Here is a 16342-nt window from a genome sequence, read left to right as displayed (position 1 = left end):
AGTATAATCTTTGTAAATAGTGAAATATGTGCAAGGAGTTTCTTGTGTATACATACATATATATTCGGCCAATGGGTTTTGTAACTAATGTGCTGGTGTATATTTGGTCAAGTGAATTACAATTAGAATACAAGTTTTGTGATTCTCAATGTTCAATTTTATTGACAAGCTTTAATAGTATAAATTGCTTAAAACTTACTAAGCCTCGAAAGCTTACTCAAATTTTTATTTCTCTGTTTTATAGATTGTTGACTTTGGCCGCCGACTCGGGGATCATCAGCAGTTCTTCATACTATCGATCTTTTTGGTACAGTTATATTTTGGACTCGATATGGCATGTATAGATTATGCTGTTGACGAATATGTTTTGTAATTGTAAATATTTTGGCTATATGAAAATGACATTTATAACTCAAGGTTCAGTATGTATTCAGCTAAATTTCTGCTTTTATTGTTAATTTTGTGAATGAAAAATTAAATGTTTAGCTCAATAATACCTTATAGCCTAAACCGGCGATCGGACTTAGGCTTGGGGTGTTACAAAACCACAGTGGAAACCACAACTTCTCTACCTTCCAATCTATGCCAAAACCAGAAACATATATTGCAACCCAACTGCTTGTGGAAATGTCACAATGAGCTACCCTTTTCGATTACCAACCCAGTCTCCCAACTCCGTCGACCATCGGTTCGTACTCGAACTCGACTGCAATAACAAGAACCACATCGTTTATCTCTAAACCATAGCAGATTTTATATCCAAAGCATCTACCGTAGCTAGTTAAAAGTAAAATAATAATAAGAAGAAGAAATGAAGATGCCAAACAAAAGCTAAGGTATTTTTAAGGTTGCTGACCCTTGCCACTACCATAGACGTTGCCTAATACCTCATTTTCAATAACCACTTGCATTTTGAACTGAACCACTTATACTACTTTTTAATTCAATTAGTTAAAAATCCTCAAATCAAAATTCATTATAATAATTATTATTAACTTGTATAATTTAAATACTAATTATACGAACTTACTTGTCAGACTTGTGGTCCCGAAACTACTATTTTCTACACCACTAAAAAGGGTTGTTACAGAAAAATATATCTAAAGAATTATTTGATGTTTTTAAAAATAATTACATATTTATTGTTTGATTTTACAAATAAAAGAATTATTAAATAAAAATAAAAAACTTGAAAATAATATATTTATTAATTATAAATATTAATTAAAAAAGCTTGAAACAACATGAAATAAAAATACATATTAAAATGTTTATACAAAATTGAATTTAGGACTCAAGGATGAAATCAAAATTATCTAACCATCTAACCAAAAGAGCTAATATGTTAAAAATATTAATTAAAAAAAGACTTAACATTTAACCATCTAACCAAAACAACTAATTTGTTAATTTTCAGTAAAAACACAAATTGTAAGACACGTTTTCAACAGACATGGCTAAAAATGCACCCTGTAAGAATATCGTTTTCTTTTCTCTCTCTAAATACAGCGTAAATCAATAAATTTCAAAAATTTCAATATAATTTCAATATAATTTCTTAAATTACTTTTATTTTCAGCATATACATATAAATTAACCATAATATATGTAACCAATTTTTATTAATATACTATAAATAAAGAAAGTTATGAATTCACAATAACTACTTGAAAGTTTTAAATTTTCTTCAAAAACAACCAAATAAAAGAAAGTTATAAATTCACAATAACTACTTGAAAGTTTTAATAACTATTAGAGATGCGTCACTTTAATTAAATTTTAATAACTACACCCTAATCTTATCATTGTCACGCCTCTCTAATGGCAAACTACCATCAACCAATTGGACGTTGCCAAAAGAACCCCAACACTCATTATTGTATTAGTGATGTATAAAAATCAAGACATAATCTCTTCATTATCATCTTGAGATCTGATTTCTCATTCAATATTACGTTGCTATCTTGATTTCCAATAAATCTAAATATGTACTTATTTTAAAATTCATGATTAATACATTTGTAAATTTTGGGTGTTCATGGGCCCATCAAGACTCGTAAGTCGTAACCTCCCATAGAGGAATTTACTTCGCAATTCTGATACCTTTTGTCCTCTTAACCTTCGAAGTGAAAAACGTAATCTAACTATGGTTACGTTTAATATGTCGATTTAATGCATGAAAATGTCCCAATCATGAGACGGAGCTAAAGGTTAACTATTTGCATCCTGTCCTTATTTATAGTTTGTTTAGTTAATATGTCAATTTCGTAAGGGTCTCTATAAACTTTTTCTTTGTCTTAAAAAATAAACATGATAGTAAATCTCTAAACTTTCAAAAAGAAAAAAAAACTTTGAGAGGAAATCTCTAGACTTTCAAAACGAAAAATTCATCATTGCAAACGCAATTTAATGCTCATTACATCAACATGTCTCAATCTTGATATTGAGGGAAAAGATTACTAACAAATAGACTTAAATCAAACTTACTGCCAATCAATTCATTCTTTTTTTTCACTAGAATATTATTAGATTATGTCCTGTGAATCACCATGCCAGTAACGTTGTTTGTCCTTTGTAATCATTGCACTATTTTATTGTAGTGTACGCTATGGTGATAATCTCTAGTATTTAACTGCCGGTATGGCCTGGAAATCGTACTTAAAGGTGCTCATGGGCCGAGCAGGTTGAGTTCAATTAAAAATGTAAGTCTATTTATTAGGCCCGATCTAAAAAATAGGCTTAAAATTTTATTCAAGTTCTACTCAGATAAAAATATTAAAATCAAGTTTAACTCGGCTCGCCCATATTAATTTTTATATTATTTTTATATAATTTTAAATATATATAATACATCAAAATACTAAAAATATCAAAATAAATATTTCTCAAAAAATTAAAATAAATTTTAAAAAACATGTAGACCTAAATAACACTAAATATGTAGACTTAAATAACATTAAGATAAATACAACTTAACAAGTAAATGCCTCTAAAATAATAACAAAATTAACAATAAAATAAGTTTTATACAATATTCAAGCAATAACAATAAAATAATAATAAAATAATAATAAAATAGTAACAAAAATAGGAGAAAATAACAACAAAGTAATATTCAAAAATAAAAAAGTCAAATTTTTTATTGTCTTTTAGTAAATTAGGGCCTAGTCTAGGCCAAAAATACCTTATCCGAGAACTAGATAATTTTTTAAACTGGCCTTTTGTTATGTTATGTAAGCCAATTTTTCGAAAATATATTTTTCTCAAAACCGTTCCACGTTTCAAATAGTAAGAGCCTAGTTACTATTCACTCTCCATCAACCTTCTTCGAATAGCAGTTCTCGAAGTTTAGAATTTCATCTATTCTTTTGTTTAAAGGTGCACTAATTGGCCAGTTTTTCCGTGACAAAAGAATCATGAAAACCTGTAACTGCTAATTAGATCCCAACGATTGAGATATTTATTCCTCCTCTGTCCGTTTGTCTCACCCTCGTCAACATAATTTTGAATTTAGCTGCTAAACACCAATGGTTAGATTCGATAGTGAGGCATCTTCCTCATCATCGTCATCCCCTTCGTTGTTTTCACCATCTTCTGCTTTTCGAGGGAAATATGACGTTTTCTTGAGTTTTAGAGGTGAGGATACCCGCCAGAACTTCACGGATCATCTTTATGCTGCGTTCAAAAGGAGAGGAATCATCACTTTTAGGGATGACGAAAAGCTCGAGACAGGTGAAGCTATAGCACCTGAGCTCTTCAAAGCAATTCATGAGTCATGGTGCTCTGTAATCGTTTTGTAGGAAGGGTATTGTTTTTCGAGTTGGTGCCTAGAAGAGCTTTCCGAGATTATTCAACAGAAAAACGATAAGGGACATAATGTCCTCCCCATTTTCTATTATGTGGATCCATCAGATTTGAGAAAACAAACGGGGAAAGTTCAAGAAGCTTTTCTTAAGCATGAAAAGAATTTCGAAGATAACAAAGAGAAGACACAAAGGTGGCGATCTGCTTTAACTCAAGTAGCTAACATCAAAGGATGGCACATCAGTAACAGGTAACTTCATATTCTTTCACTTCAATAATATCTTACCAGCATCAAATTTGAAATTTGAGGCATCAGGTAAGGAATGTGACCTTAAAGTTTCACTAAGCTATTTCATTTGCTTTGTATCTGAAGGCACGAATCAGAACTTATCGGAGAAATCATTAAAAGAGTATCAAAAAAATTATGTCAAACATTTGCAAGCGCTCCTACTGACATGATTGGAATTGAATCACGTTTGGAAGAGTTGCATTGCAAAATAGGCATAGGGGAGGAAGATGATAGTGTTCAGATTATAGGGATTTGTGGAATGGGCGGGTTAGGTAAAACAACTCTTGCAAGATTTGTTTATGCCCAAATTTCAAGTCCTTTTGAAGGCAAAAGCTTTCTGGCCGATGTTCGTGAAGTTGCAGAGAAACATGGACTTGTTTATTTGCAGAAACAACTTCTTTCCCAAATTTTTCCAGAGGAAAGTTTCAAGTTTTTTAATGTTCATGATGGGAATGACATCATAAGTCGTATGTTATCTCATAAAAAGATTTTTGTTGTTATTGATGATGTGGATAACATACAACACTTAAAATGTTTGATTGGCAAGCGTGGTTGGTTTGGTTTAGGAAGCAGGATCATCATAACAACAAGAGACGAGCATTTGCTGCAAATCTACTGAGTTGATGATGTGTATAATCCGACGAAATTGAATGCCAAGGAAGCACTTCGCCTTTTCAGTTTGAAAGCTTTCAAAAGTGAAACACCTGCAAAGCAATTTTTTGAGCTTTCTAAACGTGAAGTGGAATATGCCAATGGCCTTCCATTAGCTCTTGAAGTTTTTGGTTCTTTTACATGCAGCGGATCGATGAAGCTCAATGGAGAAGTGCTACTGAAAGACTTAAAAAGGAGTCCAACAAAGAAATTCTAGACAGGCTTCAAATAAGCTTTGATGGGTTAGAACAGTCAGAAAGATATATTTTTAGATATTGCATGCTTTTTCAAAGGAGAAGACAAAGATATGGTAACCAAAATTCTTGATGGTTGTGGCTTTTTCCCAAATATTGGAATAAATGTTCTAGCAATTGATGAAGACAACAAATTATCGATGCATGACTTGTTACAAGAGATGGGAAAGAAAATTGTTTACCAAGAATCTCTTAATCATCCAGGAGAACATAGTAGATTGTGGGAAGAATGTTGAGATTTGGCCTGCATTGCAACAAAGAACCAGCAGCAAGATTGAAAGCAAGCTGCACTTGAAGCAGAATTGGTGGCAGCAGCTAATTCAGTTCATTTTGACTATTTTGTTTCAATGTAACTTAGTTTAGTTACTTTGCAACTTGTTGCCAAAGTTAGTAGGATTTGTTTTTTGATTTGAAGTTGATGTAGTAGCTGATATGTCAGCTTACTTATGTCTGTAATTCAATCTTGTATTAGTAGATTAGTGGGAGTAGTTAGCTCATTAGGTAATAGTCATTTTGACTTATAAACTTTGTATTTTAGTTCTCAAAAGGTATGAAGAATGTTGCTGATTTTATCATCCAAGTGTGTGCTCAAGTTCACTCTTTCTTGCTCTCGGTTTCATTTTTGTTCTTAAGCAAATTTATAGTTGTTTGTATATTGTTGCTGCTAACTTTGTTCTAACAAATGGTATCAAGAGCCTAAGTCTTTGAGGGCCTTCTCTTGTTGTTTATTGTTTGAGATTTTAAGCTTAAGAAAGTAGGAAACCGAAGCTGTTGAACTTGTTGCTGTAGGATGAGCTTCACACCTCCTCCACCACCTGTTTTCACTGGTGAGAACTACCACATTTGGGTGGTAAAAATGAAGACTTACCTTCAGGCACATGATCTGTGGAGTGTAGTGGAGAATGATGCCGAGCCACCTCCCTTGAGAGCCAATCCCACCATTGCTCAGATGAGGCAGCATGCTGAGGAGACTGCCAAGAAGCCAAAAGCTATGGCCTGTTTGCAAAATGGAGTGTCTGACGTGATCTTCACTCGCATTATGGCATGTGACTCACCTAAGCAAGCTTGGGACAGGTTGAAGGAAGAGTTCATGGGGTCTGAGAAGACCAGGCAGCAACAGTTGATCAATTTGAGGAGAGACTTTGAGAACCTCAAGATGAAGGAGGCTGAGTCTATCAAGCAATATTCTGATCGAATTATGACCACTGTCAACAGTATCAGATTGCTTGGTGATAATTTTGCTGAAAGCAGGGTTGTTGAGAAGGTGATCACTACCCTTCCAAAAAGGTTTGAGTCCAAAATCTCCTCGTTAGAGGACTCGAGAGACCTTACCACTATTTCTTTGTCTGAGCTTGTGAATTCACTCTATGCCTTGGAGCAGAGGAGGGCCAATAGGCAAGAAGAGCACTCTGAGGGGGCCTTCCAAGCAAAGGCCAGAGAGAGCTCCAATTCAAGTCAGGAAGGCAAAAAGCCTTGGCTTGAGAAAAGGAGAAGTCGAGAAGAGATTCAAGCGGAGAAGTTACCCACCATGCACTCACCGCAAGAGGACCACATATTCGAGAGAAGTTACATTGAGAAGACCAGATGTTCAATGTTGGAAATGCAAACAATTTGGTCATGTTGAGAAGCTTTGCAGGAATAAAGGCAAAGTACCAACACAACAAGATCAGGCACAGGTTGTTGAAGATGTTCCAGCTCAGGAGGAGCATGTCTTCAGTGCATCTTGCCTTACAACCACGAGCAGAGCCAAGTGCAGTTGGCTAGTGGATAGTGGCTTCTCGCATCATATGGCAGCTGATGTGAGTCTGTTTAAAGAACTTGATAGGAGTTTCAGCTCGAGGATCAGGATTGGGAATGGAAACCTGATTGAAGCTAGAGGCAAGGGAGATGTGTTAATCAGCTCTAGTTCGGGTAACAAGCTAATTTCAGATGTTTTGTATGTGCCCGATATTGATCAGAACTTGTTAAGTGTTGGTCAGTTGGTTGAGAAGGGCTACTCATTGATTTTTAAGAATGGTTATTGTGTCATCAAGGATTTTCTTGGGCAAGAAACTGCCACAGTTCCTATGGCTGACAAATGTTTCATGTTGGATGTTAGCCAACTTGAGAAGAAGGCTTATTCGAGCCAGAGTGAGAGTGCTGGTCTATGGCACAAGAGGCTAGGCCATGTTAACTTCAAGTCACTCGATCTGTTGCATAGACTTGGTTTGGCAAAGGATATGACCAAGGTTGAGCCATTAGAAGGTGTTTGTGATGTATGTCAGCTTGGGAAGCAAGCAAGAAAGCCATTTCCTGTCGATCAAGCCTGGAGAGCTCGAGAGAAGCTTGAGCTAGTGCATTCTGACATTTGTGGCCCGATGAAGACTCCTTCATTGAATGGGAGTAAGTACTTTGTCCTTTTCATTGATGATCTGACTAGATTTTGCTGGATTTTCTTCCTGAAACAGAAGTCTGATGTGTTTGAAGCATTTGCGAAGTTCAAAGCTTTGGCTGAAAACCAAGTTGGATGTAGGATCAAAACATTAAGGACAGACAATGGGGCTGAGTATTTGTCTGAGAGATTCAAGAGGCTATGTGAGCAGGCTAGGATCCAACATCAGCTGACCACAGTCTACACTCCTCAACAAAATGGAGTGTGTGAGAGGAAGAATAGAACTGTGATGGATATGGCTAGGTGCTTGCTGTTTCAAAGCAAGCTTCCCAACTCTTTTTGGGCTGAGGCTGTCAATAGCTCAGTGTACTTGCTCAACAAGCTTCCAACACATGCTGTCAAAGTCAAGACACCCTTCGAAGCATGGCATGGACTTAAGCCAACAGTGTCTCATTTGAAGATCTTTGGATGTGTGTGCTATGTCCTTGTACCTGCTGAAAGAAGGACCAAACTCGAGAAGAGGTCTGTTCCTTGCATATTTGTAGGCTATAGCAGTAACAAGAAAGGTTATAGAGTCTATGATCCTTCAACAAGGAAGATATTGGTGAGTAGAGACATCAGATTTGATGAAGAGAGGACTTGGAACTGGGATGGTTCGAATGCATGTCAGCTTGAAGAAGATTCAGCTGAAGGCAACTTGGAACTAGCTGAAAGTGATCCTATCAGTGGCAATGTTGATGATCTTCCTGTGAGAGGTACTAGATCCATTGCTGATGTCTATCAGAGATGCAATGTGGCCATTGTGGAGCCTTCTAGCTACGAGGAAGCAACTAGGGACATGAATTGGAAGAAAGCTATGGAGGCAGAATTGGATATGATTCAAAAGAATCAGACTTGGGATTTGGTTAAGAGGCCAGAAAAGAAGAAGGTTATTGGTGTTCGATGGGTCTTTAGAGCAAAGTTCAATGCTGATGGGTCATTGAACAAGCACAAGGCAAGGCTGGTGGTCAAAGGGTATAGTCAGCAGTATGGAATCGATTTTGAAGAAACCTTTGCCCTAGTAGCAAGACTTGACACCATTAAGCTTCTGCTTTCTTTAGCTGCACAGAAGCAATGGAGGATCCATCAATTGGATGTTAAGTCAGCTTTCTTGAATGGTTATCTCAAGGAAGAGATTTATGTTGAGCAACCTGATGGCTTTCAAGTTCAAGGACATGAAGATAAGGTGTATAGGCTTAAGAAAGCCTTGTACGGGCTGAAGCAGGCACCTAGAGCCTGGTATGACAGGATCGATACTTACCTGTCGAGGCTCGGGTTCGAGAAAAGCTTGAGTGAGCCTACCCTCTTTGTGAAGAAGTTAAAGGAGGAGACATTGCTAATTGTCTCGATTTATGTTGATGACTTGCTAGTGACTGGAAGCAAGGATGTCATTATTGATGAGTTTAAAGCACAGATGCAAGAAGCATTCGACATGACTGACTTGGGAACTATGACTTACTTCCTTGGGATGGAAGTAAACCAATCCGATAGAGGGATTTTCATCAGTCAGCAAGCATTTGCCTTGAAGATTCTAGATAAATTTGGCATGCAAAATTGTAAGCCTATGAGCACTCCTATGGCTCAAAGTGAGAAGCTGTCAAGCATTAGTGATTATGAAAAGGTTGATGAAAGGGAGTATAGGAGCGTAATTGGCTGTTTACTCTATTTGACAGCAACTAGACCGACTTGATGCATGCAGTCGGTTTATTGGCTAGATTCATGCATTGCTCGAATATGGTGCATTTCAAAGTTGCTAAAAGAGTGTTGAGATACATCAAGGAACCTTGAGGCTTGGTGTATTGTTTAAGAAAGAAAACAGTTGAAGTTAGTTGGTTATTCGGATAGTGATTGGGCTTTGGTGCATCGATGACATGAGGAGCACGTCGGGGTACTTTTATACCCTTGGCTCAAGTGTGTTCTGTTGAGTTCGAAGAAGCAATGCATCGTTGCTCAATCAACTGCAAGCGAGTATATAGCAAAGAAGAAGAAGATAAATCAAGCCATTTGGCTTAGGAAGTTGCTATGTGATCTAAATGAAGAGCAACTTGATGCTACTGAGATCTTGGTTGACAACCAATCGGCAGTTGCAATAGCCAAGAATCCGGTCTTTCATGGAAAGACCAAGCATTTCAAAATCAAGTTCCATTTTATTCGAGAAGCTGAGCAATCCAGAGAAGTTAGCTTAGTGCATTGCTGTTCAAAGGATCAGTTGACTGACATTTTGACAAAGCCACTTGGTACTGTACGATTTGAAGCTTTAAGAAAATCTATTGGTGTTTGTTGCATACAGTCCAAGGAGGAGTGTTGAGATTTGGCCTGCATTGCAACAAAGAACCAAGAAGAAGATTGAAAGCAAGTCGCACTTGAAGCGTAATTGGTGGCGCAGCTAATTCAGTTCATTTTGACTATTTTGTTTCAATGTAACTTAGTTTAGTTACTTTGCAACTTGTTGCCAAAGTTAGTAGGATTTGTTTTTTGATTTGAAGTTGATGTAGTAGCTGATATGTCAGCTTACTTGTGTCTGTAATTCAATCTTGTATTAGTAGATTAGTGGGAGTAGTTAGCTCATTAGGTAATAGTCATTTTGACTTATAAACTTTGTATTTTAGTTCTCAAAAGGTATGAAGAATGTTGCTGATTTTATCATCCAAGTGTGTGCTCAAGTTCACTCTTTCTTGCTCTCGGTTTCATTTTTGTTCTTAAGCAAATTTATACTTGTTTGTATATTGTTGCTGCTAACTTTGTTCTAACAAAGAAAATGATACCTATAATGTGCTAACAGAAAACACAGTAAGTTTTCAAGTAAATATTAAAATTATAGTGCTACATTTGATAGGGGTATTATTATTATTTTTGCTTATTTAAGTGTATGAGTTAACTATAAATTAATTACAATTGAAAATTTTTAACCACTCACATAATTTATTTGTCACAGAGAAGTACAACTTTTTCTTATTTTGAAGAGGTTTTATTTACTTATTATTTGTAAATTTGTACTAATTATTTTTATTTTATATTTAATCATTTGAACATATGTACTAAATAAGCTTTTTCTATTACTCTAGTAACTAAACTTGTCATAGCTGTTATATGCAGAGTTGAGCCATTAAATTTACTATTAATTGTCGATTACTCTGATTTTCAGGCCACGGAAGCTGTTCAAGGTATAGTCTTGGATTACACCGGGTACAAATGCATACATCTATCTGTGTATTTGTAGTTGATTACTTTACTCTGTATTTTGTGGAGGTCATTCACCATTTGCCCTTGGTTATCAGGGAACAAAATAAGACCTGGACTTTGAGTGTTGATGCCTTCTTGAAGATGAAAAGGTTAAGATTGCTCAGATTCTTCAATGCCCCAAATTCTTGTGATATTAAATATCTTAGCAACGAGTTAAGACTTTTGGAGTGGCATGGGTATCCTTTCAAATTCTTCCCTTCAAGCTTCCAACCAGAAAAGCTTGTTGCACTTCTTCTGCCCTATAGCTGCATTCAAAAATTATGGAAGCCGGACATGGTAGGAATTACATTGTTTTATCAATTATTTGCCTAACACAGATAGCGAAGTAAAAAAAAAAAAAAGACATTTCAATTCTTTGTTTTTCTATTGTTTTTTTCCAACAGCTTTTGCATAAGTTAAAATTGGTCGACCTCAAATGCTCTAGAAATCTTGTGAAAACACCAGATTTCGGAATGGTCCCAAACCTTGAAAGTTTGGTTTTGGAAGGTACTGGAATAGCAGATTTTCATCCAAGCATCAGGCTTCTAAGGAGGCTTAAGCTTTTGAATTTAAGAAACTGCAAAAGCCTTAGGAGTTTCCCATCCAAAATTGGAAGGGAATCTCTTGAAACATTAATTCTTTCAGGTTGTTCAAATATAAAATGGATTCCAGAGGTTGTGGGAGAAATGAAGTGTTCGAAAAAGCTTCATTTAGATGGGACTGATATTAACGAACTTCCCTCTTCAATTGGACATCTCAGGAGTCTTGTGTTGTTAAATCTGAAAGATTGTTGTAAGCTTGAGAATCTCCCAAGCAGCATAGGTGGTTGTGAATTCCTCACAACTCTCGTTCTCTCTGGTTGCTCTAAGCTTGAAAATTTGCCAGAGAATTTGCAGCAAATAAAATCTTTGGAGAAACTTGACTTGAGTGGAATTGCCATAACAAGACCACCGTCCTTCATTTTTCATATGAAAAATCTGAAATTTTTGTCTTTTCGAGGATGCAAGGGACCACCATCTAGGGTACGAGCATATTGGCCTTTTATTTCGAGCGCAAAAAAAGGTCCTAGTTGGGACTGTATGAGTTTGAGGCTACCTGCAATTTTGTCAGGTTTGAGTACTTTAAAAGAGTTGGATTTAATTGATTGCAACCTTGATGAGGGGGTTATTCCTAATGATATTTGCAGCTTGTCCTCGTTGGAAATTCTACAGCTTAGTGATAACAATTTCATCACCCTACCTGCAACTCTTAGTCGACTTTCCCAGCTTACTGTTCTAACACTTGCTGATTGTAAAAGGCTTAAGTCATTGCCTGAGCTTCCAGCAGGCTTAGAATTATGGATAGATGGTTGTGCTTCATTGGAATTAGTTGCACCTTCAACAACAGCTTTCCCTTCAAGGGTTAATGGGTACATTTGTGCTGTTAACTGCTTCAAATTGGCAGAGGATAACAATGCAGTAGCAATGCTGAAGACACGTCTTAAGGTTAGTACCTTTAATTTTTGCTGTTATCGCTCCCATTGATTTATGGTACTAGTTTCAGAAAATGTGTCTCTTGTTTGCTGCTAGTAGCAAATGCAAGAACAGAATGTTATGACATTGTCATACCGGGAAGTGAAATCCCAAAATGGTTTAGCAGTCAAACGGATGACTCTTCAAAATCTATAATAAAGATGCAATTGCCTCCCAATTTTCTGAATGATACACAGTTCTTAGGATTCGCTTTCAGCTGTCTTTTCTTCTCTGACTTCAATAATAAACCTCGAAGGGGGGAGCATATTTCGTATACATTTGTTATCCATGGTAGAAATTTCTCCGGAGAATTTAAAAGAGACTATTTTCATTTAGACGGTAAATCTACGAGAGTGACCAAAGACCACCTTTGGATACAATATTTGCCTCTTAATGGCATTGATTTTTCATCCCTGGTGGAATTAGAATGCAAAGAAACTGAGGTTTCTGGATCCAGCACAGATATGTTGAAGGAAAGATTTGAAATTGAGGTTGCATTCGAAATCTGGGGCATCAATTCCATGGTGAAGAAATGCGGGGCTCGAATAGTGTATGAGGAAGATTTGGAAGAGATGGACCAAACCATATATGAACATAGGGGGTCAACTTCTTCAAATTTTGATGATATGCATTCAAACAGTGGATCAAACGGGAATAATAATGGCGCCCTTGTCAAGAGAAAATGGTGAAGCCTTCACTTATTTACAGTGATTGATATATGCTGTTGACTCCTGTTTTATAAGGCTAATTTACTTCATATCTTCGTGCTTTTCCAGGTTGAATGTGAAAGCAGGTGATCAGCGGAACAAAACTCTATTTTGTCGACTCTGTCAATCATATGTTGAAAACCATCGACTGCTCTCCTAGCTTTATATTGTTTTATCCATTTTCTTTCATATAGATTTATATTTTTCGTACAACTTGTGTTTCAATTTTGTTATAGACGGAAAATACAATTGGTTAAAATCATTTAATTAGCTAATTCAGTCGAGTTTTCTCTATCGGCTTTGTTATCGATTTTTTCTTAACTTACCGACTAGTCATTGAAATAAAGAGAAAAAGCAGAGCGAGGAAGAAAAAACAAAGAGAGAATTTTGTGCAATTATGGAATAGCGTGTGTTATTTAAAAAGAGAATATTTAATAAATTTGAGATTCTAACCATGAAAGAAAAGATTTCCACTTCTTGGTCTTGACGTAATGTTATATGAACCAAAATCAGCTAAAACCCCTTCGATTGTATCATTGATTGTGATCAAATGTCGGCACGGTATGAATTTCTTAACCAAACATTTGGCTTAGATGATTTATAAAGCTTTGAAAGCTTCTCAAAGGTTTAAAATCATATAGCCATCTATCATTTTTGTTGAAAACTAAAGGACGAGATGAATAATTCTTGTGAAAAGGGGATATATAGATGAATAATTGTCATGCCTAGATATGTACATGGATTGAGTTAGGGTGTTCAAGTTTTAGTTAAAACTGAATTAATTGACCAAATCGATCTAATTCTGTAAATCAACAATCTAATTTGGTCGGAGGTCAATTAATGATTTTTTTGGAAGTTTAGTTATCGTTAATTCAGTTTCAAATCGAGTAATTAATTAAATTAATTGAACTTAATAATTAACAATACAAATTATATGTAGTTTTAATTCGGTCAAATAAATATTATTAATTTTTTATATGTTTTATACTTGTTTTATAAAAAAAGTAAAAAATTCAATTTCGGTTAATTTAGTTAAATGACCGAATTAAGCGAAATATTTCAGTTCGATTAAGTTTTTAAAAAAATTAATTTAATTAATAATTAAAAGATTAAAAATTTAATTAATACTAATTTAATTCGATTAACTGATCAGTTAACTAAAAGTAATTTCAAGCTCAAATTAGTTTTCTAAATTGCTTGTGATCCCATACATAAAATTCTTGCTGAAGCCCATCACAAATCGGGCTGAGCCTGGTGTGCTCTTAAAATTTGATTTATTATCTTAATTGCTTACTTAATATTAAACAAATTTATACATAATTAAATTTGTACATAATTTAATTATTTTAGTTAACAGTATAATTTTTTGATGTCAAGACATTAATTCTTATTTCTATTTAGGTTAATTCCAATGGGATTACTACTTAATAAATTTAATTATTTTTTAATAATGAAACGGCCTACAAGTTAATCAAGTCAATCTTAAGCCGAATTTAGCTAATAAGAGAAATTTTAAAACATTAGATAATAGCATAGTCATTCTATCCTAGGATAACATTTTGACATGTGCGTTCAAGAAGAAACTCAAGCGCAATCATTTCCTTGTTTTGAGTAACCATTGTATTCTAGGGATAACATTTTCATACCATTTGTGCCACAGTAAAGAAACTTTTTCATACAGAAAGCTTCTTGGAATTGTCTTATTCTTTTAGCATTGTTCTACTTGTTTTGACATGTGCGTGTACTCTAGGGATAAGATTTTCAGGCCATTTGTGCCATTGTAAAGAAACTATATCATACAGAAAGCTTCTTGGAAGTGCCTTGCCTATAACATTTCTCATTATTTATTCTTCTTTTTTTCTAGCATTATTCTACTTGGTTGTATTAGTCCATCCCAGAACCACTATATACAACAATTTTAAGATAAAATAGTGAATCACAATGGCTACTATTGTAATCAAACCATGTCCATATGTTTATAAAGTGGACAAACTTATTCAAACATCTTAACTACAAGAGATAAGCATGAAGATTTTCTCTTGAAAGCAGCCTTTAAAAAGTTGTATATGTACTACATGAAGATCTAAACATTTGCTTCCATAAAATACTAGCATCTAGATGATGGTCACTATACTACATGGATTTTGGGTGAATATCGGATAAAGATATGTGTTTAATGTTGATATACTCAATTCTTGTTTTAAGTTCCCTTAGGTATTTGGAGGATTATATCATGTATCCATATCCAAATGTGTCATACACAATTGTAGCATACATATACTTCATGAAAAATGAAGAGTCTAAGGTAACATAGATTGAGAGGTGTATAGAACTAGAGTTCAAGGTACAAAACAGGAAAATTGAATTTAAAGTTCAATTAGGAGCCAACAAATTATTAACTTCGTTTGTTTTGATCACTAACCTATTAATTTTTTTGATTTAGTCATTAAACTTTGCAAAATCAAATATTTTGGTCACTCTCCCGTTGTCATTAGATGAATCACAACAAGCTTACATGAGCTTTTTTTTAGTAGTCTAATAACAAATTTAGCCCTCTAATATTTTGACATTCTATCAATTTGATCCTAAATATAAATTATTCAACAAGTTCAGCCCTTAATGTTTATAAAATTTGTCATTTTAATTCAAATTCTAAAAATTCAATAAATTTAACCTCAACATTTACAAAAGTTATCAATTTAGTTCTAATTCTAAATTTAGCCCTAAATTTAGTATAAGATGATATAATTAAAATAATAATTCAAATATATATTCAAGTTTCCAAAATATTTTTCTTATTATAGTTGTTTTTAATTTTGCTTCACAAATTTTTTTGTTGATAAAATAGGAATAAACAAGATTTGGTAAAAGAATTGTTTTTGCAAAGAGATAAAAGAGGCTCAAAAAATGTTTAAGAATGGATGGAAAGTTTCATCCTCAGATTTACGAATCAGGTTAAAGAGATTTAAATTTCTATAATCATCACCGCCTCTTTCAATAATACATAAACATAAACTTAAACATTGCCATCACTTTTCAAATCAATGAATGATATAGCTGTTGGTAATGCAAAACAAGAAATATTTTTTCAAAATATTTTCTGTTATAGAATATTTTTCGGTTCAGGAAAATCCTCTAATTGTTGCAGAATATTTTCTGTTGAGGAAAATATTCTACTATTTTTGGAAACTGACACTGTTTTTTACAATTTTGCCATTTCTAAAAACAATATAAATAGCAGACTATTCTAGTAATTTTTTACAACACATAAAAAACAAGAAAACTCAATTCTCTCTTTTCTCCCCAATTCTTGCTCTCTAAAATTTTGGTATTTTACTAAATCATGTTAGTGTGATATTTTGTCTAAGAGATAGGGTTTTAAGTGGGACCATCTTTGACCCCTCTGATAAACCATAATATATACATATTTTTACCCCATGCTTGGCATATTTATGGATGATTTTTCCTTGGTTTCATTGAATTTGATGCTCCTA

The 16342-nt window shown here is 34.5% G+C and overlaps 2 protein-coding genes and 1 non-coding gene across 3 annotated transcripts; 2 read left to right on the top strand and 1 right to left on the bottom strand.

Annotated features, from left to right (window-relative positions):
* Positions 1-10600: 10600 nt before the first annotated feature.
* LOC108482494 (TMV resistance protein N-like) lies at positions 10601-12213 on the top strand. Its single transcript, XM_017785629.2, has 2 exons — positions 10601-10927; positions 11035-12213. Exons 1-2 carry the CDS (start codon positions 10601-10603, stop codon positions 12151-12153), a joined length of 1446 nt encoding a protein of 481 aa, XP_017641118.2. The 3' UTR covers positions 12154-12213.
* An 89-nt stretch (positions 12214-12302) lies between these two features.
* LOC128280766 (uncharacterized) lies at positions 12303-13142 on the top strand. The gene is made up of 2 exons (XM_053019195.1): positions 12303-12826; positions 12918-13142. The coding sequence occupies exons 1-2, from the start codon at positions 12303-12305 to the stop codon at positions 13006-13008; spliced, it is 615 nt and encodes a 204-aa protein (XP_052875155.1). The 3' UTR covers positions 13009-13142.
* Positions 13143-15746: 2604 nt separating this feature from the next.
* LOC128281771 (small nucleolar RNA U30) lies at positions 15747-15838 on the bottom strand. The gene has a single exon (XR_008272041.1). It is a non-coding gene; the product is annotated as a small nucleolar RNA U30 (small nucleolar RNA).
* Positions 15839-16342: the final 504 nt, after the last annotated feature.

Source organism: Gossypium arboreum, chromosome 1 (genome assembly GCF_025698485.1).
Source record: "Gossypium arboreum isolate Shixiya-1 chromosome 1, ASM2569848v2, whole genome shotgun sequence".
Classification (NCBI taxonomy): Eukaryota; Viridiplantae; Streptophyta; class Magnoliopsida; order Malvales; family Malvaceae; genus Gossypium; species Gossypium arboreum.
This window is presented reverse-complemented; position numbering and strand designations above follow the sequence as displayed.